The sequence below is a fragment of the Cydia fagiglandana genome, chromosome 5, assembly GCF_963556715.1.
Source record: "Cydia fagiglandana chromosome 5, ilCydFagi1.1, whole genome shotgun sequence".
NCBI lineage: Eukaryota > Metazoa > Arthropoda > Insecta > Lepidoptera > Tortricidae > Cydia > Cydia fagiglandana.
This window is the reverse complement of record NC_085936.1, coordinates 7,795,835-7,823,055: the sequence shown is the minus strand read 5'-3', so window position 1 is coordinate 7,823,055 and position 27,221 is coordinate 7,795,835. Positions and strand designations below refer to the sequence as shown.

General features: G+C 38.2%; 2 protein-coding genes and 1 long non-coding RNA gene across 4 annotated transcripts; 2 read left to right on the top strand and 1 right to left on the bottom strand.

Annotated features, from left to right (window-relative positions):
* The first annotated feature begins 110 nt into the window (after positions 1-110).
* Positions 111-3,055, top strand: LOC134664805 (uncharacterized). Its single transcript, XR_010098288.1, has 2 exons — positions 111-541; positions 2,867-3,055. It is a non-coding gene; the product is annotated as an uncharacterized LOC134664805 (long non-coding RNA).
* Positions 3,056-8,544: 5,489 nt separating this feature from the next.
* On the bottom strand, positions 8,545-17,830 carry LOC134664677 (WD repeat and HMG-box DNA-binding protein 1-like). The gene is made up of 9 exons (XM_063521423.1): positions 17,370-17,830; positions 15,086-15,187; positions 13,264-13,507; positions 12,634-12,749; positions 11,920-12,088; positions 10,950-11,078; positions 10,471-10,684; positions 9,948-10,130; positions 8,545-8,716 (listed from the first exon to the last, which is right to left on the bottom strand). The coding sequence occupies exons 4-9, from the start codon at positions 12,742-12,744 to the stop codon at positions 8,545-8,547; spliced, it is 978 nt and encodes a 325-aa protein (XP_063377493.1). The 5' UTR covers positions 12,745-12,749; positions 13,264-13,507; positions 15,086-15,187; positions 17,370-17,830.
* Positions 17,831-20,119: 2,289 nt separating this feature from the next.
* LOC134664391 (uncharacterized) lies at positions 20,120-23,018 on the top strand. 2 transcript variants are annotated; one of them, XM_063521012.1, is made up of 2 exons: positions 20,120-20,255; positions 20,354-23,018. In XM_063521012.1, exon 2 carries the CDS (start codon positions 21,584-21,586, stop codon positions 22,853-22,855), a length of 1,272 nt encoding a protein of 423 aa, XP_063377082.1. In that variant the 5' UTR covers positions 20,120-20,255; positions 20,354-21,583; the 3' UTR covers positions 22,856-23,018. The 2 variants fall into 2 exon arrangements, with proteins under 2 accessions (XP_063377082.1, XP_063377081.1); XM_063521011.1 differs by having other exon boundaries at positions 20,120-20,450; positions 20,572-23,018.
* Positions 23,019-27,221: the final 4,203 nt, after the last annotated feature.

The following is a 27,221-nucleotide window of genomic DNA, read 5'->3' as shown; positions in this document are numbered from 1 at the left end:
AGCCACTAATGTACGACCAAATAATGCTCAACCCAAGAATGTACAGCCCAATAATAGGCGTCCATGGTGGACGCGTATTATTGGGCTGTACATTCCTGGGTTGAGCATTCTCGGGCCGCGCAATATTGGTCCGGGGCGATAATACGAAGCCACTCTTTTCACAGGGCAATAATGTACGACCCCATAATTCGCGTCCAATAATTTGAGTCCCTTTTCAATTATTGGGCTGCGCATTATTGGTACAGGTCGAGAAAGCCCGACCCAATAATGTACGACCCAATAATAGGAAGCCAAAAACCAGAGAGATTCTTTTTTTTAAGGGAGCTGTCAAAATTAGTAGGGACGTTCTGACATTAGCTCTTGACAATTTAAAAATAATCGGTTTTTTCTAGTGCCATCTTTCAGTGACATTGACAGTATTGTATTGACACTTGTTGGTTTACAAATACAATAAAATGAATTCTAATAAAAGAAACAGTAGACTCAGTAGAGGTACGAGGTACTGAAAAAATATTAATTAATGGAGAAGCCGAAGTTGGAGGTAAGTGCCGCAATTCAACAACTTAAGCTAAAAAAATCTTCGTGTCCGCATGGTATTCCCTCGTGCGTATGGACTGTACAGCATGGTGCTGGCGGAGCCGCTATGGCACATATTTAACCTCTGTCTCGAGCTAGAAGTATTCCCAGAAATTTGGAAAATTACTTGAGTGATGATCAGTATTGAAAGGTGGATCAGGAGATAAGGCAAGAGGGTTTCGACTTTCGACCGACACAAAGTTTGTACCCCACACTTAATTTTTTTAGACTGCATGAGAGACAGACAGCAGTAAGTATGTAGATTATGAAGGGCACAGATTGAAACCAGCAGTGACATGGCAGTTTGTTCAAAAGAATATCTTGGTTATATTTGACAACCAGTCTGGCCTAGTGGGTGCCTAGCCTAGTGACCCTGCCGGTGAAGCTGATGGTTCTGGGTTCAAATCCTGGTTAGGGAATTTATTTGTTTGATGAGACAGATATTTGTATATTGAATATTGTTGCCTGGGTGCCCACAACACAAGCCTTCTTGAGCTTACCGTGGGACTTGGTCAATTTGTGTAAAAATGTCCCAATATATTTATTTATATTGAGATTGACTGAGAAAACAAGGTGTATGCTACAAGGTGGAGGTTTCTGCAAAACATATTGGTGAGTCCATTAAGACAGCTGTTTATCAGAAAAACTGAGACTGGGTCACTGATCAATGGGTCAAACACCATCAAAAACTACTACTTAAGAGCAAAAAAATTGTGTTTATGGGGTGGCCCCAGCTCCTCCATGACACCTAGCAGTGTCTTCAGGTCGCTAACTGCCTCCTTCAATGTGCACGGAGTCCCTAGGTATTGGTTCCTGTATACTTCTACCTTCTACCTACAGTGTAGGAGAATATGCTTTACTGTTTCTTCTTCTTCCATGCACACTCTGCACATGGGGCTGTCTGTTTTACCCATATTATGTAGCTGTTTGATTAGTGCAGCGGTCGGCAACAAGCGGCCCGCGAACCTCTCACTTGCACCCCGCGTGCCTCCTAGGCTATTTTGTATGTAATATTGACAAACAACAATGTCTGATAAAGTCATAAATATTAACAAAGTGCGGCCCGCATCAACTTCGGTAACTACTATTTGGTCCTTGGCTGCTAAAAGGTTGCCGACCGCTGGATTAGTCTGTTATGACCTGTGATTAATCCTACAATTTTGCGTAGTTGGTGTGAAATGAAATGAAATGAATGAAATGAAATGAAATGAAAAATTTATTGATAACAATTTGTTACATGTCTTTTTTTCCATATAAGTACTAGTATTGGTCTAGTATTCTATGTGCATATACCTGTAAACATAATCCAAATTATATAAATAAAATTAATCGTTAAAATTTGCAATATATCGAAATTATTATTAACAATGAGAATGTAATTTATATCGGTACTATACAAATGTCACGCCTGTATTAATTATTAAATTACTAGTGGAATATTAAAAAACTCACTGTAATCGTAAAACGTGTCTGGGTGTTTTTAGTAATATTTTGGTGTAAGCTTGTAGTTTTGTTCTTTGGTCTGCCTACAGGTGTTCATTTTAGTCCAGTACTTATTGTGACACTCTTGGCAGCAGTCCGTCACAAATGAACTACGAGCGGTCGGGTTGAGCTGGAGCGAGGCCAGAGTGGTCGCTGAAGATAGGAAGGCGTGGCGCGAGCTTGTGAAGGCCCTTTGCACCTCTGGGGTGCCTTAGGACAACAACAACTTATTGTGAAGCTGGTTTCTGAACCTTTCCTGGCCAGTTCATCCGCTGCATCGTTTCCTCTTGATCCACTATGCCCCTTTATCCATTATACTGTTACTTTGTTGCCTTCTTTGCTCACTTCAGTGAGGCCTCGATGTCATTCAAGTATGAGTTCCGATGTAAGTTTGTAGCTACCTAGTGCTTGCAGTACTGATTTACTGTCTGACAGTATTAGTATATTTTCTTGTTTTACTTCTCGTCTTTTTATCACTTTGCAAGCTTCCATTATTCCTACACATTCAGCTTGGAATCCCGTATTGTGTTCCCAGTGTAACCCAGGGGTTTTGAGATGTATATGTTCAGGTCCTCCGAGAAGACACCACATCCGGTCCCTTCATTTGTTTTTGAGCCATCTGTGGATATTCTTAAATTTGTTTGGTATAGTCCTTGTACAAAAAGAAACATAAAACATGAAAGAACACACATCATTAGTACAAAGGCGAACTTATCATGTAATTCATGTATGCGGCACCGCGATATAATACATTCGGTAAAGACACACTGAAAGAAAACGAACTTAAAGATGTTCTTCTGTTCTGCAGGAAAACAAGAAGATTCGAGGAGAATGGTGTGGCACTTAATGCCGCCGGGACAGTAACCTAGCTGCAGCTCCAACTCTAGGGAATTGGGCTGAATGAACGCAACACGTGATCGACAGCCCACCTGCTTCCTGCCGAGCGTCCCTACACTACATCTACATGGATTCGCTTATTCTGCTCTACAAAACTTCTGTAAGTAGAGAATGCCCAAGTGCAAGAGTTGAAGGATTGAAAGAGCTTGTCGTCTTTTTTTTTATTATGAATGGGCTTACTCATGGCCACAGACTAGCCGAGGCGTAGATTTACCTTAATTAATTTAAATGATTTTAATAATTATAGTCCTTTTTAGGGTTCCGTACCTCAAAAGGAAAAAACGGAACCCTTATAGGATCACTCGTGCGTCTGTCTGTCAGTCTGTCTGTCTGTCTGTCTGTCTGTCCGTCTGTCACAGCCGATTTTCTCCGGAACTACTGGACCAATCAAGTTGAAATTTGGTACACATATGTAAGTTTGTGACCCAAATATGGACATGTAACGTAAACAAATTAATTTTAAACATGGGGGCCACTTTTGGGGGGTAAATGAAAAAATTAAAAAAAAAAATCTAATTATATCATGTTACATATCAAATTAAAGAGCTTATTGTAAGGATCTCAAATATATTTTTTTTATAATTTTCGAATAAACAGTTTAGAAGTTATTCAAGAAAATAGGCAAAAAATGACCATTCGCCCCCCCCTTTATCTCCGAAACTACTAAGTCTAAAATTTAGAAAAAAATACATAAAATAGGTCTATACCTATAGATGACAGGAAAACCTATTATAAATGTACAGTCAAGCGTGAGTCGGACTTAATTACAGTTTTAGATCCGACCCCTACGGATTTTTTAAAGAGATTTCAATCACATATTTAATTACACAAACGGGTCTACCGCGATATAATTTCATTGTTTTTACCTTTAATTCCGACGTTTCAGCTGAGTTGCACTAGTGTGTGTGTGTACTAGTGTCACGGAAAGACTGACGTCCCAACAAACCCACAAACGCCAACCAAACGCGCGTCCAAACGCGGTAGACCCGTTTGTGTAATTAAATATATGTACAAAACGCGAGAGTTTAAAGTGTTAGATTTCACTCACGTTTCACATAAAAAATACATTGTTAACAGTGCCGGATTAACCAATAAGCAAAACAAGCACGTGCTTAGGGCACCACGTTCAGGGGGGAGCACCAAAATGCCAGGATTCGGGCCTGGTTCGGCCTAAAAGTAAAATTGCGTTTTTTATATCGAAACATTTTCGCGCTCGCTTCGCTCGCCTTTTCAATAACTTTCTAAAGTATGACAAAGGTGACATTCGGGTGACGACTGCAGCAACATTACTCTGTTGCAAAGTACTGTCAACTTAGTTAAGGTAAATATAGACCTGTTTAAAACAGCCAACGAAGTATTCCTAAGAAATACTAGGAACACTAACAGGCTGGTCATAAATAAAATGCAAAGAACTGCCACTTTTAAGAAAAATTGTTATGCTATGTGTGTCAATATATTTAATAAGTTACCCAACAACATAAGAGAATTGCCCAATAGTAAATTTAAAAGAGCACTTTTTCAATGGCTGCTGTCTTCGACATTTTATTCTATTAATGAATACCTTGTAAATCAACAATCTAGTTTTTAAATTATGTTAATTGAAGTGGTTTTGTTTGAGATAGATACATGATATATTATTATTTCATAATTGACAGTGTATTTTTATTTCTATTGTTGTTGATAATTAATTTGTATTAAACTAGTTTAAGTAGGTTAAGTTAGGTATATATTACACTAAAATTTGCATGCTGCATTGTAACACTTTAGGGTAGGCACCCAGTGTTATAAACGTCTGAATGTTATTATAGATAGGCACTTTATAGGTTAGAAAAGTAGATGTTTGTTTGGTAAGAATTTGGTGGTTAATATACGTTCTACACAGGTATTAGAGTAGATAGGTCAAGATCGGAGACCAGAAATGTTGTTTTTAATCTTCACTTATACGCTTTTGGCTATATTTAGAGGATAAAACTTACCGGAATGGTAGGTCATCAATCATCTATAAATCGTCGCATTTAGCGCATCCATTGTTCGTTCCTGCATTGTGCTGGGACATAAATACCTTGTTTTCTTTGGAGTTTACACATTTCACAATTGAAATACATTTGTACATGGTTACACTACATATAAATAGCTTTGACTTGGTAAAGCGGGTTGAATCGGTGTTGTTTATTACTGTCGCAGTAAACATTGACGTCTGTCAATGACAGTTGGTTTGTTGTCTGTGGTTTGGCACAAACAATCAGTCATACATAAAGAGTATTTATGAATAAACATTTAGTATGTGTTCTTTTATATTTTGCAATTCGTAGTTTTAAATAATGTCCTTATTTTTAGCTTTCGAAATTAGTAATTCTTTTTATTTTTGGTGACGTCGGTTTTCTGTAAATTGAATCCGGTCAGTTGCGATGTCATTGAATGGGAGGTTTTCCATTCACCACTTTGTCTGTGGCTTTTGCCATTTCCAATTTCGCTTCATCATTACTATCTCACTGAGCATATAATCACTACGTTTTAAGAGTCGGCACTTTCGAACAAGCCTTAAACCGAATTATGAACGTACATTGTGCCAACACACCAAATACATGTCAATATTGCCAACACAAAAAAAACAACACTAGGGCTTGCCACTACTGGCGTACCTACTCTTTATCGATATCGATAAATGTGCGATACAGTCGCCATCAGATATATCGGAGCGGCCGAGGTGCTCAAAAATATCTGAACACGCACCTAGCGCCATGACAATAGAGGCGTGTTCAGATATTTGTGAGCACTTTGGCCGCTTCGATATATCTGATGGCGACTGTACATGCTGCTGTACTGTACTATAGTAACAGTAAATTTTGAGTATCACTAGGATTAATAAAATAAAAGCAAAATATAAAAATAATTTTATTTAACATATTAAAGATATGATACAGATAGTTTATTATTACAATACGCTTATGTTATGAACGTAAAATTTGTATGGGGTTAAAGTTTTCTTTTGAGCTACGAATTTGAAACTTCGTTGAAAGATATATTATTTAAATACAAGAAAACTAATTTCAGCGTTTTTGAAAATTCAACCTCTAAAGTGATGAAAAAGGGGTTGAAAGTTTGTATGGATATCAAACATTTTTTCGAGTGTTGGACTTGAATCTTTGTATTTAGGGATATTATTAGAAGACAGGAAAAGTAATTTCAGCGTTTTGTAAAATTCATCCCCTAACAGGGTTAAAAAGGGGTTGAAAGTTTGAATCCATTACAAATGGTTTTGAAACTTCTTAGAAAGGCATAATAGCCGATTGCAAAAAAAAGTGATTGCAACGTTTTTGGAATTTCAACCCCTAAGGAGGTTAAAAAGGGGATGGAAGTTTGTCTGCGGGTGCAAATTTTATTTTAAGCAAGGAACTTGAAACTTTGTAAAAACGTTTTAAATTAAAATACAAGAAAACTCATTTCAGCATTTATGAAAATTCATCCCCTAAGGTGGTGAAAAAGGGGTTGAAAGTTTGTATGGAGATCAGATATTTAGTGAGTGCGGAATGCGGAACTTGAATCTTTGTATAAGGGCATAGGTACCTATTATGAGAATACAAGAAAAGTAATTTCAGCAACCAACATCAAAATCCACTTGACTTAAAACTTCATACAACTTGCTAAAAAATGTCAACATTGCTTGGATATGAAAATTATAGGTACTAAAGATGTAAAATGTTGAAGATAAGATTCCACGCGGACGAAGTCGCGGTGTTGCCCGCGACTTCGTCCGCGTGGAATTGATATTGCATACTCGTTATTACATATATTATTTTGCAGCGCTTCTTAGTTGAGCTATCTTTGCAGCGTTCGCAGAAATTTCTTCTGTTTTAATAATATCCGAATTTAATATTTGGCACTGTCTTCTAATTAAGATTTTGGTCACAAGCCAAAATAATTGTTTTTTCATGAAATCCTCATGTTCCTTACATGTCCACCAGGTTATGTTAATGTTTGCCGCAAAGAGTGTGCAAAACATTTGCCCGACATTTTCTTCATATAATAAATGACTATTTTTTTCAAAATAGTTTTTCGCTTCCTCAATTGTACGACACAGCTGGATAGATGGGTACGTTAATGATTTCTTTTCTTGCCACCACTCCCGCAAGCTTATAAATTTATACATTGGGTGATCTGTAACATCTTCCAGTTTCAGCAAATTAGAACACATTTGACAGCTTACGTTCTTCAACAGTCTATAAGCTATGTAACCGCTTAAATATACAATAGGTTGATTTTCTATGTCTATTAAATCTGTTTCAATTTGCTCCTCTAATTCATTTTCAGGTATCATTAAAACAGGATATTCTTCTTCTTCATTGGTAGTCATTGATGTGAGTTTCTCATCACCATCAACATCATGTTGGCATAATGGATTGACAAGCAATAACTTGTTCAAATCTTCTTCGCAATTAGATCCTCGGTTATGTGGTGCATTCATTCCAGAAATATGAATTGATTTCAATGCACTTACAAAATGTGTGCAGGTAGGATTTCGATTTGTAGGGCTATTCTGTCGTATAAGTCCGAATAGGTTTTCAAGAGCGTCTTGATTCAGTGAGCGTAAATTCAAATAGTTAAATCCTTGATCCTTACAATAACACCAGATATCTTTAAGCGAATTTATGGTTACAATATAACCTTCCACGCATCTGACTCTTTTTAATCTTAACCTGCTATCTGATTTCATGAACTCCATTGACTTCAGCTTTTTCAAAAAACTATTCCAGATTTCTATGTGATTGGTTTTACGAGACACATTTTGTCTTCGTCCCTTTATTACATCTTTTGGGTTTGATGGGCCATTAGTAGAATCAAATAAATTATTAAGGTCCCGTACTACCTCGGATGTTTGTGCCACTTCTTTTCCGTACTCTGTGTCTTCATATTTTTCTGCAATCATCTTTAGAATAGCTGCGAAAGTATTACTTAGAGTTTGAGCGGCATATTTCACTTTCATTTTATGTTTTTGTTTTGGATCTAGCATTACAGAAGATACTTTATGAAAGTACAGCAGAAATTTTGTTAATTAAATTCCATCGCTTGCCTCTAGGTTTCCGGGCTTGATTTTTCAGAGAGTCTGATACAACATTTTTCAGAAAATCGGAATCTAATTTGTCCAAATCGACGGATGTTTTTGAGAGTGATGATAACAAACACTGTGTTCGCTGCAACTTTTTTACAAGTTTTTTTTTTCGTGGAGTCATTTCTATGTTGCTGTAGCCATATTTTGGCAGTGTTCCTCGTATACAATCTGTGGTTTTATTCGTTTTTACCCTTGAAGTCGAAGCATCATCTAAAACAAAATGATTTGTTAATAATAATTATGATTAGTAACAAATTGTTCATCACTACATAGTATAAAACAAAGTCGCTTCCCGCTGCCTGTCTGTATGTATGCTTAGATCTCTAAAATTACGTAAGCCCCCATTCGCACGGGAGCTTTTTCAACACGCGTTAAAAAGCGGCCAAGTGCGAGTCGGACTCACCCATGAAGGGTTCCGTAGCAGCAAGTAACATAATAAAATTGCGGTTTACGATTTATGACGTATTAAAAAAAAATACTTACCAGACCTGTCTCTGCGTGCCCATTGGCGTGAACAGCCGCAGCAACCTCGCGTTAGTCGCACACGCGACGACGTCGCTGCCCGCCGTGACGCACAGGATCTCCTCGGTATCGGGCATGGAAACGCTCCACTCCTTGCTGCTGCCGACCAGCGATATGCATACTAGTTTGCTGTAAGATATAGATATTTTTTTAATAGATTAGCTATTGCGTAGTCTATCTATAATAATCACCATTAAAATCTTGTGCATGTCTTATTCAACATAGGAGTTGGCATTACACACAATTCGATGTTCCGGAAAGGTCATACATAATAAAGGATTTGATTGTATAATCATCTTTTTGAAAGTTGCAAGCCTAACTCTGGTACCACCTTTTTTTTAATACCAGCACTTGTAGTCTGTATCTTTAGGTATTTAAATAAAAGTAAACAAACAATTTTTACATTTTCGGGTAGTTATAAGATTTATTGGTTAACCAACCAAATGCAAAACCGCCTAGATATGTCACCAAACGACCTGACTTTAACCTACGTTATTTGATCGTGTAATGTTTTCATCCAACCTCAACTGGCTTACTTAAGAAGCCATTTGAGGGTAGATTTTGTTTCATCATCATCATCATCATCATCTCAGCCATAAGACGTCCACTGCTGAACATAGGCCTCCCCCTTGGACCTCCATTCGTACCGGTTGGAAGTGACCCGCATCCAGCGTCTTTCGGCGGCCTCTTGATCGCGGCAAGCTGTGATTGGTCAGTTTCATTATAGTTGACTAAACAGAATCGATATGAATATTATAGTTGAGTTGGGAGCCCATACATTAAAAATACCCAATTGAAGTTTGGTATAAGAAATCTTAATTCAAGAATTATAGTCGACGAGTACAAAAAAAAGTTTTTATTGCACCATTAAAAGATTATTTGCATAAATCTGATTTGTCACAATTAGTTATAGAAATACCCATTAGCAAGGAAAATTCACCCTCATCTTCGCAAATCATTCATAATTATTAACCTTGAGATGAATGCATAGTGTTTCCCATTTTATGTATTCTTAAGGAAAATAACAACTAATTCAACTTAGGTATGCATTATATAATTTTTATAGACGTTTTTTTAACGTTATTAAAATGATATACATGGTGGCTAAAATATAACTGCATTCCCGTTGCCAGGCAGGTTTGGTATTATACTGAACAACTTTTACTATGGGGACAACACCGAAATGGCGAAAAAGAAAAGGGTGTTTCATACATTTTGGCTGGTTCATTTTCTATGGAAGGATAAGTAATTTTTTCACCATTAACCTAGTGTCAAATTGTACTGGTAAATAACCATGGTAACTCCAGGTTTAACCGGTTAACCCCGGGTTGGCGGAATGATACAAATGGGCCTAACTAACCTAGACGTTTCACAGGCCAACACCAGCACGCTCGCAGACAGGCTGGCCATGGTGTGATTCAGGTAGTTGTTGAGATTGATCCCGTGGTGGAGGTTGGTGTCGTGGAACTCTACGTCAATGGTCGACTCGCCGTTCTCCTGCGTGTGGCATCGGACTATGCCGATGTCGTTCCAGCACATGTATCTGGAATGGTAAAAACCATATGCAGTTAACAACATAATTTTAAGCTTTATAATAAATTAAAGGTTTTTTGAAGTACAATGAGCTGCGAATTTGCGTGGAGAAATTATGAATGAATTCATTCATAGTCGCCATGCACTTTTGCGGCTGATGGTACAAGGTGGTGAGTAACTTTGTGAACGCGAATCTAATTTGTATGTGCCGTGCCGCGACACGGGTCTTGACTCGTCTTCCTCTCTCACTGTCCCCAACCCTAGCGTTTCATTCTTGAGCTTCTCTAGTGATATAGCGTTGTCATCATCACCATTGTAGTATCTTAGATATATATTAACAGTTCTCGTACCTATGTTCAAGGTGTCCCGGGGTCGCAGAAAGCTGGAACGGCGCCTGCGGCGGCACCGTGGTCGCCGCCGGCTCGTGCCGCGACACGGGTCTTGACTCGTCTTCGTCTCTCACTGTCCCCAACCCTAGCGTTTCATTCTTGAGCTTCTCTAGCGATATCGCGTTGTCATCGTCGTCACTGTTATAGTTTTCGATCAAATTGTCCAAGTCATTACCTGAAATAAGAAATCATTAGTATTAAAACGTGAAGCCATCAGGTTGGCTGTTAATAAGGACAATTTTGTAACTGGGTCCACTTCTTTATTCCCTGATAGTTTTGCTCAATTTGGTGATTTATAATTATATACATTCGGCGACAGACAGAAAGAGATGGCGGCAAATTGTCAAAGGGAAGCTGTTCCCTAGAAGTGGCCACGACCCTCGGTGATGAGGAAACCGATGCAAGGAGGCGGAAGGAGGAGTTTATAATTATAAACCTACCATCATCAGCTCTCTCCACCATTTCAACATCGTCAGGCGCATCAGCATCAGCCTTGCTGTCCTTGCCATAGCAATTCATCAGTGCACCCAGCTGCCCGGACACATCGCAATACGCCAACACACCATTTCCTGAAAGATAAATAGTTTAGATACATACCAGTGGCGGCGCGTCCATAAAAGCCGATTCCCATCGGCTTGCCTGTTTTTGGACGTTTGAGCAGAGTTGTAAAGGAATATGTAAGCCAAATTAGCCCCAGCTTGCCTATGAATATGTTTGACGCGCCGCCACTGATACATACAATACAGGATACACAGAGACTTATTGGTCTAAGAAAAAAAACGGACCTACTTCAAATTCGACTGCTGAGTTAGATGGCGCTCCGGCTCAATACATTATGGGGTACAAAAAAACAGATGATGATGATGATGATGATGATGAACGTACTAATTGTACGCATTAACCCCCTTATCCATAAACGCTTACTAAAGTTGACAAGCTGATAATAGTTTGTCCATTTCCATCATACTAATATACGTCAGAAAGGGACAAACGATTATTATCGGCTTGTGAACTTTAGTAAACGTTTATGAATAAGGGGGTAAGTCGTGGACAGACGCAAATGTATATGCAGCATAACTGTTAATTAGCTCACCACCCTTACAAATATGTATGGAATGTATGTCTACTAAAAGCATAGTAAATATAAGTTTTATATACCTTTAGTAGTAGTAGTAGTAAAACACTTTATTGTACAAAAAACAAAACAAAACAGGAAAAATAACATTCGTCATTAGTACAAAGGCGAACTTATCCCTTTAAGGGATCTCTTCCAGTAAACCTTTGAGCAATTGAGGGAGAATTGGAGACGGTAGACATCCGTACTGTACCAACAGCGTAAATAAAAGAACAAGAAAAGAAAATTATAATGATAATAAAAACGAAAAGTTTCTTAGTTAATTATAATATTACCTTTAGGGTTCCATGCTATCGCTGTAACATTATGTGATGTGGGATGCTCGATGATGCCCGTGCAAGTACCGGACTGTACTTCCCACACCGCTATCTGCCCGGCTATGGTGCTTGCCGCCAAATATTGACCACATGGTGAAAAGCGACATTGGGATATTGCACATTTTATCTGAAATATACAATTGCAATACTAACTAACAAATCTAACAATCGCAACTTCAAATCGTAGAAAAAATCTGGCTTAAGTAGCAGGGGCGGCGCGTGAAACATATCCGTAGGCAAGCCAGGGCTAATAAAATTTGGCTTACATATTTCTTTTACAGCTCGAACGTCCAAAAACAGGCAAGCCGGTGGGAATCGGCTTTAATGGACGCGCCGCCACTGTTAAGTAGGCTCCTTTATAATCCAATATATTATTGGAAAGAGTGAACAATTATGTATTCCAGTATAATTTGTGCACAAAGTCCATTGAATTGTATGGAGGTCCCACCTGGCCCTATGCCTCTTCCTCAGGTAGAAAAACATCAGACTTTGTTCAATATTTACCAATTACAATAACAATTTATTGCAAAATGAAAGACTGCATTAACCTCTAAGATTGATATCCTTATTTGATAAGTAAAGATAAGTAAATTAGAACGAATTTCGTTTGTCTTAAAAAACACATGTGCATTGTAATGTACATTAGTCTCATGTTAGTGAAATAATACTAACTGAGCTGTGTGTGAATGTCATCCTTTGTCCCCAAGTCTCATACTCCAATAAGGTCACTTCCCTGTTGTTGGGGTAAGCCAGGTACCTGCCCTCAGATGGCTCAAAATCCATGCGACCTGCAATATTTTGTGTGATATTAACTTCTTACTGAGGCTAAATAATGGACCTTCAATAGTTTACATCAGGGATGTTGCGGATATTCGCATCCACATCCACATCCGCGGAACATCCGCATTATTTTCAACATCCGCATTATGCGGATGTCGACCAAGTTGGTAACAGGAACTTGTTAGTGGCGGCGGCGGCGGCGTAGGTGCTAGGTAATTTCGTCATTATATATAACGAAATCGTCTAGATCCCGAAAAGTCGGCCAAGTTACTGTTTATTAAAAAAACGCACCTATATTCTTGCTCAAATACTAAATGTTTGGTTTTTTTTTAATAAAGAATGCTAAAAATATAATATTTGACGTTTTTTAAGTACCAAATCTTGACATCCGCATCCGCAGATGTGAGGCTTTAAATATCCGCATCTGCGGATGTCAATAAATCTGCATCCGCAACATCCCTGGTTTACATATAAAGATCTTTACAATTCAAATAATCACAGGAAATTTGTAGTGCAACTCACCTCACTTTTAGTGCTTGTCATAATTTGTGTTACCGATGCAGTAAATCTAGTGACAATACCGTCTTTGTCGAAAGCCGGGAATGTGTAAGCTTGTACAGCATGATTATCAGTAGCCACATACAGCCTCTTGTCTTTAAAACACACCGCTGTCGCGCTCTCTCCAACGCAATGGGAGTTACGATCGTCGTCTTTTATGTCAACCCATATTCGAACATCTCCGTCATTGCCGCAAGTAATTATATGCCTGAAGAGTAAATATATTTGTTTATAATCCAAATACTTATAGTATTAAAACATAAGCAATAGAAATAAAAACTCACTGTCCGTCTTCAGTGTAGCAAACATCCGTATAACCCTCTGCATGAGCATATCTTAGGGGTCTACTATCTATTTTCATTTTTATCTAAATTAATCGCATGTGATTTAATCCGTAATTATTAAACTATTTTAACTTGCACAAAATACATGAACAACCTCAAAACAAATCGACTAAATTTGACTTTGACGTTTCATTTGGCGGGAACAAACTTCCATCATTTCAATCTGTTCGAGTAACTAATAAAATCGTTACAATCATTTCGAAGTTCGCAAATTGCGGGGATTTTTCTCTGTCACTCTAATTACGCCTTAAAAAAAGCAAAAAAAAACCGGGCAAGTGCGAGTCGGACTCGCGCACGAAGGGTTCCGTACCATAATGCAAAAAAAAAACAAAAAAAGCAAAAAGAAAACGGTCACCCATCCAAGTACTGACCCCTCCCGACGTTGCTTAACTTTGGTCAAAAATCACGTTTGTTGTATGGGAGCCCCATTTAAATCTTTATTTTATTCTGTTTTTAGTATTTGTTGTTATAGCGGCAACAGAAATACATCATCTGTGAAAATTTCAACTGTCTAGCTATCACGGTTCGTGAGATACAGCCTGGTGACAGACGGACGGACGGACGGACGGACGGACAGCGAAGTCTTAGTAATAGGGTCCCGTTTTACCCTTTGGGTACGGAACCCTAAAAACGGTCACCCATCCAAGTACTGACCACTCCCGACGCTGCTTAACTTTGGTCAAAAATCACGTTTGTTGTATGGGAGCCCCATTTAAATCTTTATTTTATTCTGTTTTTAGTATTTGTTGTTATAGCGGCAACAGAAATACATCATCTGTGAAAATTTCAACTGTCTAGCTATCACGGTTCGTGAGATACAGCCTGGTGACAGACGGACGGACGGACGGACGGACGGACGGACGGACAGCGAAGTCTTAGTAATAGGGTCCCGTTTTACCCTTTGGGTACGGACTACGGAACCCTAAAAACGGTCACCCATCCAAGTACTGACCACTCCCGACGCTGCTTAACTTTGGTCAAAAATCACGTTTGTTGTATGGGAGCCCCATTTAAATCTTTATTTTATTCTGTTTTTAGTATTTGTTGTTATAGCGGCAACAGAAATACATCATCTGTGAAAATTTCAACTGTCTAGCTATCACGGTTCGTGAGATACAGCCTGGTGACAGACAGACGGACGGACGGACGGACGGACGGACGGACGGACAGCGAAGTCTTAGTAATAGGGTCCCGTTTTACCCTTTCGGTACGGAACCCTAAAAAAATACTTACTAGATCTCGTTCAAACCAATTTTCGGTGGAAGTTTGCATAGTAAATGTAGTTACAGGGGGGGGGGGGACACATTTTACTAATGGGGCTAACGGATTTTGAAGAGTTTTTTTTAAATAGATAGAATGATTCAAGAGGAAGATTTATGCATCATTTGTTAATCCGTGTGAAGCCGGGGCGGGTCGCTAATTAATAATAACTATTAACCGACCTGGTGTACTTTTATCAGAAATCTCGTATGTTGAAGTCGATGGCACGTTCTTTGGATCATAACCCTTATTTCGCTTTGAACTTGGGGAATCATCATCTTCACCTTAAACAAGATTTTAAAATTACGTTATATTTAAAGGAAAGTCACAAAATATATTTTACAGTACATATGGTCCTATTTTCCCGCACGAGTGCGTAAAATAGCACTTTTCGTGCGATGTCAAAAGTTTAAAGGGCCATATGTAGGTACTGTAAAACGTTGTACGATACACGTGCGAATAGGTAATTAGCAACTCGTGTAGATTTAAAACGATATTTCAAATTTCCTCTTTTCCGCACTTGTATCGTAATTCGTAATAGTACATTACTACAGAGGCCGTGAAGTAAGGGATTGCAGGATTGCGGTAGACGGCTGAGTCGTAGACGAGGCCGGATAAAGCGAGTCTTGCAATCTCTGTTCCGGCCAAGGATTGTATTAGTGCTTTTCTCAAACATTGCATAAAAAAATTTAATAAATTAAAAACGTTATAAGAAAATATTATAATTAAAATAACTACTAAGTAATGAAGGAAATTATTTATTTTAGGTTGTAAAGTAGAAACAATTGCTTCATAAGTCAGAAACGCGCATGTGACACCCTTAATATAGCAACATCCATAGATTACGAAAACCACTTAGCGTTGCTTGTTAGTCTCTATAGGCTACGGTGGCCAAAATCGAGAAAACAACTGTCTAAAAATTTAATTTAGCGCGGAGCAATTACCAGGACCTCATGAGTTACGAGAAGGCGTTAAGAGCGCTATTACATTTCGGGGTTGAGCGAGTTTAGGTATTTTACGCGCTGCGGCAGGCCGTGCGTGCTCAGTATGCCGATTCCTTCTACCACACTCGCACTACAATGATGGATTAAACATTCTTGATCCTTCGCGAAGCATATTGAAATCAACCATAACAACACTAACTGTACTTAACTTTTAAAGTCCTAAAACTGTTATTTGGTAAGTACGAAAATACTAAATGCAGTGCAAATGTACATAGGGGCTGTTCATAAATTACGTCATCTATTTTTGACGATTTTTGACCGGGGCCCCACCCCTCAAATCATCCAAAACTCATGCTTCGGATGACTCTGTTTCCTCCTACGTCATGCTACATCATCCGATCTCCAGACCCCCCCCCCCTCCTTCCATTTGAAACGACGTAATTTATTAATAGCCCCATACTCGTACTTATGAAGGTATATTACTCGAAAGAAATTATAGGTACTCGCTTATTTACATGTTTCGTCATTGCATTTGGTACCTATAGGTTGTAAAGTTTGTATCAACGAGGGTTTAAAAACGAACTGGTATGACCACATTCCGGCTCCATCATCAGACCTTGAGTACTATCTTGTGTCAAAGATCTTGTTGAGACAAATCAAACGAGCCCAAACACGAAGTGGTTTAGTTGCATGGTTGATTGGTACCGGTGACCACCTTCCGGCTCCATCATCAGACCTTGAGTACTATCTATCTTGTGTCAAAGATCTTGTTGAGACGAATAAAACGAGCCTAAACACGAAGTGGTTTAGTTGCATGGTTGATTGGTACCGGTGACCACCTTCCGGCTCCATCATCAGACCCTGAGTACTATCTTGTGTCAAAGATCTTGTTGAGACGAGCAAATGAGCAACTTCATGTCTTCATTTCATGATATTAACGCATACATTTCGAAGTATGTTTGAGAAAATAACAATTTTTTCTCAAACATGCAATGAAATGTCGTCGCTCCGGGCGTTATATCAGGCTTCGAAGTATCACGTTTAGGGCGGAGCAACTCCAGAGAACTGTAAAGGAATTTCATACAAAATTGAACGCCTATACTGCAAAACGTAATTCAAGACCAAAAAAAGTATGACAATGTTGCCACTGCAATAATTTGTTTGTAAAATTGTAAATTCCTTTTGATAAATAATCATGTTAAGATAATTTATTCATTAGTAATTTTACTCCTACTATTTAAAAAAGTACTTTTAGTTACTTATTTGTACATAAATACAAGACGCGCTAGTAAAAAAGTGGCAACATTTCTTACTTTTTTTGGTCTTGAATTACGTTATCTAGAGCGGCTACCGCGAAAACCGAAATTCGCAAATTGCGGGGATCTTTCTCTTTTACTCCAACGAAGGCGTAATTAGAGTGACAGAGAAAAATCCCCGCAATTTGCGAACTTCGATTTTCGCGGTTATAGCCCAGTTTAGGCGGCCGGGAAGTAATAATTAAAGTATTATTTTAATCTTTTACCTTCTAGTTTGCGTTTTTGTCCTGAGACTCCTCCAGCAGAAACTACTGTAACATAACATTATTAAATTATGTACTTGCCTTTATTCAGTTTAAGAATAAAAAGCGGCAAAGTGCGAGTCAGACTCGCCCATGAAGGGTTCCGTACCAGCGAGTAACATAATAAAATTGCGGTTTACGATTTATGACGTATTAAAAAAAAATACTTACCAGGCCTCGCTCAAACCAATTTTCGGTGGAAGTTTGCATGGTAATGTACATCATTTTTTTTTAGATTTATCATTCACTTATTTTAAAAGTTACAGGGGGGGACGACACACATTTTACCACTTTGTAAGTGTCTCTCGCGCAAACTATTCAGTTTATAAAAAAATGATATTAGAAACCTCAATATCATTTTTGAAGACCTATCCATAGACACCCCACCCGTATGGGTATGATGAAAGAAAAATTTTTGTGTTTCAGTTCTAAGTAGGTATGGGGAACCCCCAAAATTTATTGTTTTTTTGTGTGAAAATCTTAATGCGGTTCACAGAATACATCTACTTACCAAGTTTCAAGAGTTCTTACAGTTTCGGAAAAAAGTGGCTGTAACATACACGGACAGACAGACGGACAGACAGACGGACAGACAGACAGACGGACAGACAGACGGACAGACAGACGGACAGACATGACGAACCTATAAGGGTTCCGTTTTTTGCCATTTGGCTACGGAACCCTAAAAAAAGGTAGCAAATTATGAATACTAATAAAATTTTAATACCTATTTCTGAATGATGTGGTGTCATTTTATCAGAAATCTCGTAAGTTGAGGTCGATGGCACACTGTTTGGGTCATAACCCTTATTTCGTTTTGAATTTGTGGAATCATCATCTTCACCTTAAACAAGGTTGTAAAATTACGTTATATTCAATTCAAACGAAAGTCAAAAAATAAAAATTTAATTAAAGTATTATTTTTATCTTTTACCTCCTAGTTTGCGTTTTTGTCCTGAGACACTTCCAGCAGAAACCACTGTAAAGCCCGCTCCACACTCGTGCGCGAATCGCGGCGCGAAGCCGCGAACGCGAGTCTGGAGTCGATTTCGCATATCAGCGAACTAGACTCCACACTCGCGTTCGCGGCTTCGCCCGCGATTCACGCGCATAGTCTGGAGGGCGCTTAACATAATCAAACATTTTAATTTACTTGCCTGATTTTAGTTAAAGAAAAGCGGCCAAGTGCGAGTCGGACTCGGCCATGAAGGGTTCCGTACCAGCAAGTAACATAATACAATAGCGGTTTACGATTTGGTAATGGTAATGTACATCATATATATTTTTTAGATTTATCATTCTCTTATTTTGGAAGTGTCTCTCGCGGCTCGCGCAAACTATTCAGTTTAGAAAAAAATGATATTAGAAACCTCAATATCAATAGACACCCCACACCCATATGTTGATGAAAAAAAAATTTTTGAGTTTCAGTTCTAAGTATGGGGAACCCCCAAAATGTATTGTTTTTTTTTTCTATTTTTGTGTGAAAATCTTAATGCGGTTCACAGAATATATCAACTTACCAAGTTTCAACAGTATAGTTCTTATAGTTTCGGAAAAAAGTGGCTGTGACATACGGACGGACGGACAGACAGACAGACATACAGACAGACATACAGACAGACAGACAGGTATGGCGAATTCATAAGGGTTCCGTTTTTTTTGCCATTTGGCTACGGAACCCTAAAAACCGGGCAAGTGCGAGTCGGACTCGCGCACGAAGGATTCCGTACCATAAAGCAAAAAAAAATGGAAAAAATTCAAAAACAAAACGGTCACCCATCCAAGTACTGACCACCCCGCGTTGCTTAACTTTGGCCGTTTTTTTTTGCTTTTTTTTGTTTTTTTTTTTGCATTATGGTACGGAACCCTTTGTGCTCGAGTCCGATTCGCACTTGCCCGGTTTTTCAAACTCTGGAACAATAGGGAATGACGATAGAATTTCGTCCGAGAGGGGCGCCTTGAGATTTAGGCTTGGTACCGCATTCCTTTTTAGCCTGTTTCCATTTTTGTTGAAGGCAGTTGGAAGAAAATGATCTCCACAAATAAATTTATTTTCGTTTAATCTTTGTATGGGTAAATATACCAAATCTTCGTTGCCGGTCAACCTTACCCATAATCGACATCTGAAATAAAGGGATTATCGACAAGTTGTTCGCACACTATTCGTGTCCTTAGGTTACCTAGTTTTTTACAAGAAGAACCTATTCACAGAATGTTTTCGTTTTAATCAAGGATTGTAAACGATAAAAACTGCTCCAAACTAATTAAATTAGTATCTGGTAACGACTCAAAATGAAAATATCGCATAAAACATCAGTTTATCGACCTGTTGGGGTCAAGCGGAAATCTCGCCAAAAATATATCAGAAGTTAATCTTCTTACACGCCTGACCCCACAAACTTCACATTTTCGCAAAGATTTGCCCCCCATTTAAGTAAAAGAGAAAGTTATTTTGTCTTATACTCAAAAATAATCACTTAATATTACCGCTGTCACGAAAATTTAAAATGACGGTTGACGTTTTACCGATCATACCAACCTAAAGAAAAGTAAGTATAATACGACTAAGTTGAAAGCAAGTATGGTATGTGCTACCAAAATGCAACAACAGTCATTTTAATTCGATAAGATTATTTCTATGCCTCAATGTTGGTAACAAGTACGTTCATAGTTTATCATAGTATGGGGTGTCGATGGGCTGTACTATCTTTCGAGACAAGATGTAAGACGTAATTTGTACATCATGTCGGCAATTGATTCATGGGCTTGGCCCAAAATATGATTAACCTAGCTTCCTATGCGCCGGTAATGGCGGCATAACCTTTTCACCTCTTTCAAACCAACTTGGTGAGTTGTCCACACTTTCTAAATATACGGAAGGAAAGGCGAAGTTGTTTATTGTCAATTGCAATTAGCTAATGTCGTGTTTTGGTGTGATTTTCCAGCAATCCCTTGACAAAGATGAGACATCATTTTGTTTCACCGCGTGCGCATACGTCGCCACGTCTGGTGTCTAATATAAGGGACTCGGCTTAGAAACCGGTAAGGATTTTTTAATCTCATTATTTCCGCAAGCTAAATCGCGCGTTGTCCCAATTAAATATAAATATAACTTTTTATAACATAACCTCTCTAAAACCTAGAACATTCTCTTTGTTTCTAGGGTTCCTTTGGCTAGGCCTGTCCTTTGGCTGGGCCTACTTCTTCCCTTGGCTCTTGGCCCTATGGCTTTTGGAAGATCTAGGGTGGTGTCGCACCATGCTAGAGGGGAAGCCGTCTTCTCCACTTAATTTTTGGACTCGAGGTGAAGTGTTTATTCGATAAAACTGTGAGTTAAAAACTTATATTTACATTAGTGACTGTGTTCCTTTGCTGGAAAGGATAAACAATATTTAAGTCTGAATTTCTTTTTAACGTGAACTTTCTACATGGTAAATTCTATTATTATTATGAAACCTGTAATTCCTATGTAGGATTTTGTGTGTATTGCAGGCCCGAGTATGCCTGAGATGTACTTAAGTTAAATTTAATTAGTAATAGTTACGGTACGTAATTTAAATGTTAAGTCTCGAGGCCGCAGCAGGTCTTATTGTGATGTAAAGTGAATAAAAGTATTTAGTAAATAAATTTGTATTTTCATTTGGATATGTCATACGTTTGATGAGTATAGTATCCTGGCGTCCTACTTTAAATATTTGGATATCTATTCTCACTCCATAGTGGCAGAAACCACGACCCTATCTATGCTCGTAGTTAGCCGTAAGCATTTTTGAATTTTTAAGTAGGTAGATCTTGGGGGTTCTGGACCACTTACCCAGAGCTCACCCTCCCCTATTACAGTGGCGTGCCCAACGTATGGCCTATGGAGTATGACATTTCCAAGTGAAACATTTTAGAAATATTTTAGTATTAAGGTTTTTATATGTAAAGGGAATTGCAAATTGTTGTTTGAAAGTGTTGTTTGTGTTGGAGGTTAAACTTATAAATTTAACCAATTTATAAATAAAGCTATACTTTATACGCTAAATAATTAGCTATACTTAAAGAGATTTTCTCAATATTTTAAAATACTTTAAAAGGGTTAAAATCTAATAAAATTTTAACTTATCTTTAAAATATTATAACTCTATACCTGAAACTGACTTACTTCTGATATTACATATCAATCTCGAAAAATGGATTTCATAAAAGCTGGTTGTAAAATCACCCATTTACATAAAGACGAAATGTCACATGAATTAGCGATTCGCAGACTTCCGGTTAATCCCATCTCACGTAGATCCAGTCTGTGTCAAGCTTTAAAACAGACTGCAGATTTAGCCAAAAAGGGTAGTCTAAAGTTCCAGGACTTGGTAATAAGTAATGAAGCTTCCGAATTAGAACTCTGTCAGCATAAGGTAGAGGAGATAGAGTTAGAAGCAAAAGGAGAATTATCAGCAGCGGCGATCGACAGGCTATCCTCGCGTTGCAAATATCTATTGTGTCGTATTTCACGGTTGCCCCAGGAGACCGAAGCGGTACTTCTGTTGAAAACGTTAATTACCTCTTTATTGGATCGGTTGAATGAGCAAGGCTCTTCTGCGTCGTCTGGTTCAGATGATGACTTTCAATCTCCTAACGAATCTCGTATTGTTAGGGAGATTATTTACAAAACGGATAAGACTTTTAATATAAATTCTTTAAATTTGAAATTTAAAGGTGACACTTGTGTTCGTACTTTCCTGTCTCGCCTCGAAGAGTTGCGAGATGCTAGAAGAATTTCCGAAAGCCGAATATATAGAGGTTTTCCTGAGATTCTCGAAGGTCCTGCGTTGTCGTGGTTCCGGTCGCAACGTACGAAACTTACTACTTATAAAGAAGTCACCGCGGCTTTACAAGATGAATTTGATATACCTGATTTGGATCATCAGTTGTTACAGGAAATACGGGCTAGGACTCAAGCCAAGTCTGAAACTATTGTTTATTTCGTATCGACCATTCTAGGAATGTATGAGCGTCTTGCAAAAGAGGTTCCTGAACAAGAGAAGCTGGATACTATGATGAGAAACATTCGTCCGGAGTATTCCAAAGATTTAGCTTTACATGACATAGGATCGATTGAGCAGTTGAAGTCGTTGTGTAAACGCATAGAACTAGCACAGGTTAAGGCTAAACAATTTCGTGAACCGGTTTTATCAAACCAGTCAAATAATTCTTCATCAGAACTTCCACTAAAGAACGTTGAACCTAGGAATAAGTCCTTCCAGTCTCGTTTTCCTAATTCCTCCAGAAACTTTGTTGCTGCGGCAGCACAAAGCTCTTCTCAACTAAAATGTTTTAGATGTGGTAGGTCCAACCATAACACTAAAGAGTGCAAGAGCTCTAGAGATATCGTTTGCTTTAAATGTGGAGAAAAAGGGGTGAAAACTCCCGAATGTGTTAAATGTAACTCTAAGACAAAAAACTAAATAAGGTCTTTTCTGTTAATAATAAATGTCGATCTTCTGCTCCCTATCGCGCAGAAAAGACGATTTTCTTTAATCCTCCAAAGGGAGACAATAGGGTATATGCGCTATTGAATATACTTAACTTGAATTTCAAGGCATTGTTAGATTGTGGTGCCAGTGTTAGTTTCCTGCACCTCTAGCACATCTTGCATTCGCGACTTAGACCGCGACTCGAGTCGCCATTCCCGCGGCTGTCAAATCTGTCGATTTCCGTAGCATAACTTGTACCTGCGACTGCAACAGCCGCGTAGAGAACTCAAAGTCGCGGCGCGACTCGTCAGTGTTACCCGGCGAAATCAAAGTCTAAACAAATCGATATTTGCAAGTGGCAACACTGAATCGGAAACCAGGGATGCGCTAAATCATTCGTTCTTTGGTGGTAAAAAATCTAGTTTTTTGTCGATGGTTAAGTTTTTTCTGTCAAAGTCAAGGAACTTTCAAATTTTGTCAACATTTAATTACGGGAAAAAATATGAAAAAATGTAAGTAATAGAGCCTTATATACTTAATATTGATAATATTCCTTAAAATATATATTGTTTAAAAATTTCTGTTTAATAAACTATTTATTTTTGTAAGTAACTATAATAATGGAATTGCTATTATTGGTTTTGTTCTCATATTCCTGTTGTACTTAAATAGTGTTTTTTTTTTCAGAATAAGTTCAGCATTATCCTAGACACGATTGATATCCCAGCACCCAAAGGAAAATATTATTAACAGGAACGTGCCAACGGGACCCGAAGTGGAGATTCAGGAAAAGAAACACACTAGGCAAGCTTGTAGGTTTCAAATGCGGAGCTGTCCCCTTTTCTAAATTAACTAAGATGTGAGAAGCGCTTTAGCTTTAAGAACACCACCGAGGAAGTGAACTATTAATAATAACCCTAATGGTTATAGCGTACCTATCTAAGCTGCCACAGTAACTCTCAAATAAGTTTCATATAGTTTTTCTTGTGCCAATAATGGATGGCATGTGTGTGTACTGTGTACCTAACTGTTTATGATTTGACAAATTGATATGAAAAGCTTATTTCATAGTCCTCGATGAAGTCATGACCATATTTTATTGTCTTGTTTACAAACCAATTTTATTTCCAGGGTGATATTTAATTGTCCTACGCCGCATGTCGAAGAAAAAGGAAGAGAGAAAATACTTTTCAAGAGTAATAAAGAAGATTCTTACAATTTCTCTATAGTGGTCCTAGATGTTAATATATATTAGGTTTAATAATAAGAAGTCGAATATTGCAAGAATATATAAGGCAAAGCAATATACTATTAATTTAAATATTGTTTTTTTTCTCTCCTGTATTTTTACCTGAAAAGAAACAAAAATAAAGTAGGTAGGTAAATACCTAGAACTCCTAGAAGCCATTATTAATTAGCTCCCCAAGGCCCACTTCATACCTAATGTTGACAACATATCATAGCATGATCGTATCAGGCCCTGTCAAACATGAAGTGAAACATCTAGAACACGGGTATGTTCTAGAGGAGTTCCAATATGGTAGACCATATGATAACCGTACCTATGCTACCTACGCAGACTATGACATGAGCGGAACGACTCCTTCAAAATATTGTTGGTCGGCTCGGTCCAGTCACGTCACGGTATGGTGTTGGCAGGGGACGGAATGGTTTAGTGGGTGTTGACTGATAATATTTCATACAAAGCATGATTTTGAGCCGGACATGATCCTGTTATAGCCACGTATTACATCATTCTGTTACAGTACGATGCAGCGGGCACAGGCCACATGTAGGTATGTTTTGTTGAAGTCGAGGAAGGTTCCAAACGGTACCTAAATAGTAAGAGATTGTTGAAATTAGACATCTAACCGTGATCCTAAATATTACTACTAAGACTATGGCTTACTTAATAAGTTGGATAGTTTGTTTTGAACATTTGTACCTACCCACATCATCGGCTTCATTTATGTACAAGCAAGCGGGCTCCGTTGTTAGGTTGATGAAAGTTTTGTATAAGGAATTCTTAGGATTACTTTTACAAACTTACGAACCTGAATTGAAATTTAAAAATCCTACATATGTACCTAATTACTTAATTGAGTACCTACAAGCTAGCTGTTTGAAATTAAAGTTGTAAACATGATGGGTGTGATGTGGTACTTGTAGGTATCACCGTGCATAATCGATATAAGAGTGCGTAAAGCACTTTTAGTGATTGTTCCATACTTCCTTATTCCTTAGGGCAATAAGTAATTATACAAATTATATTATTACATAATATATGAAACTTGTTTTTAAGTTATAATTATCATGAGCTTAGTTAAAAAAGTACAAGCAAACCACCCGCGAAAGCGAGTCGCGTTATAAAGTCGCGTAGACTTCGACTCGCGGATTGACATAAAGACGAGAGAATATTTTGTCTCAAAATAGGCAGTTGTGCTACGGGTTTTAGTTCAAAGTCGCGATCGTTGTCATTTTCTGACAGTGACACCTGATCGCGAGTTTGTCGCGGCTCTCGCGCGTGAGTTGTGCTGCCAACACGCGACAAGCCGCCAAGTCGCGCCGATCTGTCACTTCTCACGCCTGTCGCGGCCAGTTGTGCTAGAGGTGCTGGGCCACAACAGCCATTTAGTATTCGCCACGGGTGGGATTCCTATTCAAAAACATACGAAACCTGTTATGGTGAACGTAGCTGACGATCATCGAATCGTATCTACTGAATATATGGTTTTACCAGTAAATTATAAAGGTCAAGTTAAACTTATACACTTTAATATTCAACCGGAGATTGCCACTCCAATGGTACTTGGTTTAAACTTTTGGAGAGCCTATGGATTAGCTCCAGGCCTCATTACTGATATAGAAAAAACTGATTCTCATTATATTGCTAGTCTTGACGCTTTACCGTCAGAGACAGGACTTACTACTTATGACTCTTTATCTTCTGAACAAAAGTCTCGACTAGAGACTACTAAATCTCTTTTTGATCAAATTGATACTGATAAGGTTGGTTTGGGAAAGACTCACTTAATTGAACATGTTATAAATACCGGAGATACTCCTCCGATAAAACAAAAATATTATCGACTTAGTCCTTTTAAACAAGCTGCTCTAGCTAAAGAAGTAGATCGTATGCTGAAAGAAGGAATTGTCGAACCTTCTCATTCCCCATGGAATTCTCCTGTCGTTATGGTGGAAAAACCTAACGGAGACTTAAGACTTTGTTTAGATAGTAGAAAAGTAAACGCAGTTTCAAAATCTGATGCGTATCCCGTACCACATGTTCAATACATACTGGATAATTTACGCGATGCGAAATTCCTTACCTCTCTTGATTTGAGTGCGGCATATCATCAGATTCCTCTTAGTGAAGACTCCAAGGAGAAAACTAGTTTTACTGTACCAGGAAAAGGGTTATTCCACTATAATAGAATGTGTTTTGGTTTGGTAGGCGCTTCTGCGACTATGCAACGTCTCATGGATAACCTCTTTACTTCCCATTTTGATCACAAGGTTTTCTGTTATATTGATGACATAATTATTTGTACTTCCGATTTCGATGAACACATAAGATTACTTAAAGCGGTTTTTGAAAAATTAAAATCAGCAAATTTAACTATTAATATGAAAAAGTCATCCTTCTGTAGGAGTGAACTGAAATATCTAGGATATTTAGTTGATAGATACGGTCTGCGAACCGATCCATCTAAAATTGATGTAATTTTAAATTTTCCTACGCCTAAAGATGCTAAGGATATTAAACGTTTTCTTGGAATGTGCGGTTGGTACCGTCGTTTCATTAATAATTTCGCAAAGATAGCTCGTCCCTTATCTCGCTTAACGAGTAAGAAAGTAAAATTTGAATGGACAAATGAAGTTAACGATTCTTTTAACATACTTAAATCTGCCTTAGTTTCTTCTCCTATTCTTAAATGCCCTAACTTTAATGAAAGCTTCTATATACATACGGATGCATCTTCTTACGCCGTAGGCGCGGTCTTGACTCAGTCTTATAATGGGATCGATCATCCGATCGCATACTGCAGCCGTACACTTAACCAACCAGAGACGAACTATTCGGCTACTGAGCGCGAACTCTTAGCTGTGATTTATGGTCTCGAGCAATTTCGTGCATATGTAGAAGGGAGAAAATGCTATATTATAACTGATCATGCATCTTTAAAATGGTTCCAAAACTTGAAAAACCCTACTGGACGATTAAATCGATGGGCGTGTAGATTAAGTCAATTTAACTTTGAAATTATTCATCGGAAGGGCAAAGAACATGTCATACCTGACTGTCTTTCTCGCATTCAGGTCAGTTCTATAAATTCTGTCACTATTCAAGACCCTT

Coding starts and splice junctions, on each gene's coding strand:
- LOC134664677 (XM_063521423.1), bottom strand. CDS start 12,744: ATGGATTTTGAGCCATCTGAGGGCAGGTACCTGGCTTACCCCAACAAC. Junction 12,089..12,633: donor TGACATTCACACACAGCTCA/GTTAGTATTATT, acceptor TGTATATTTCAG/ATAAAATGTGCAATATCCCA. Junction 11,079..11,919: donor GATAGCATGGAACCCTAAAG/GTAATATTATAA, acceptor TTTATCTTTCAG/GAAATGGTGTGTTGGCGTAT.
- LOC134664391 (XM_063521012.1), top strand. CDS start 21,584: ATGGATTTCATAAAAGCTGGTTGTAAAATCACCCATTTACATAAAGAC.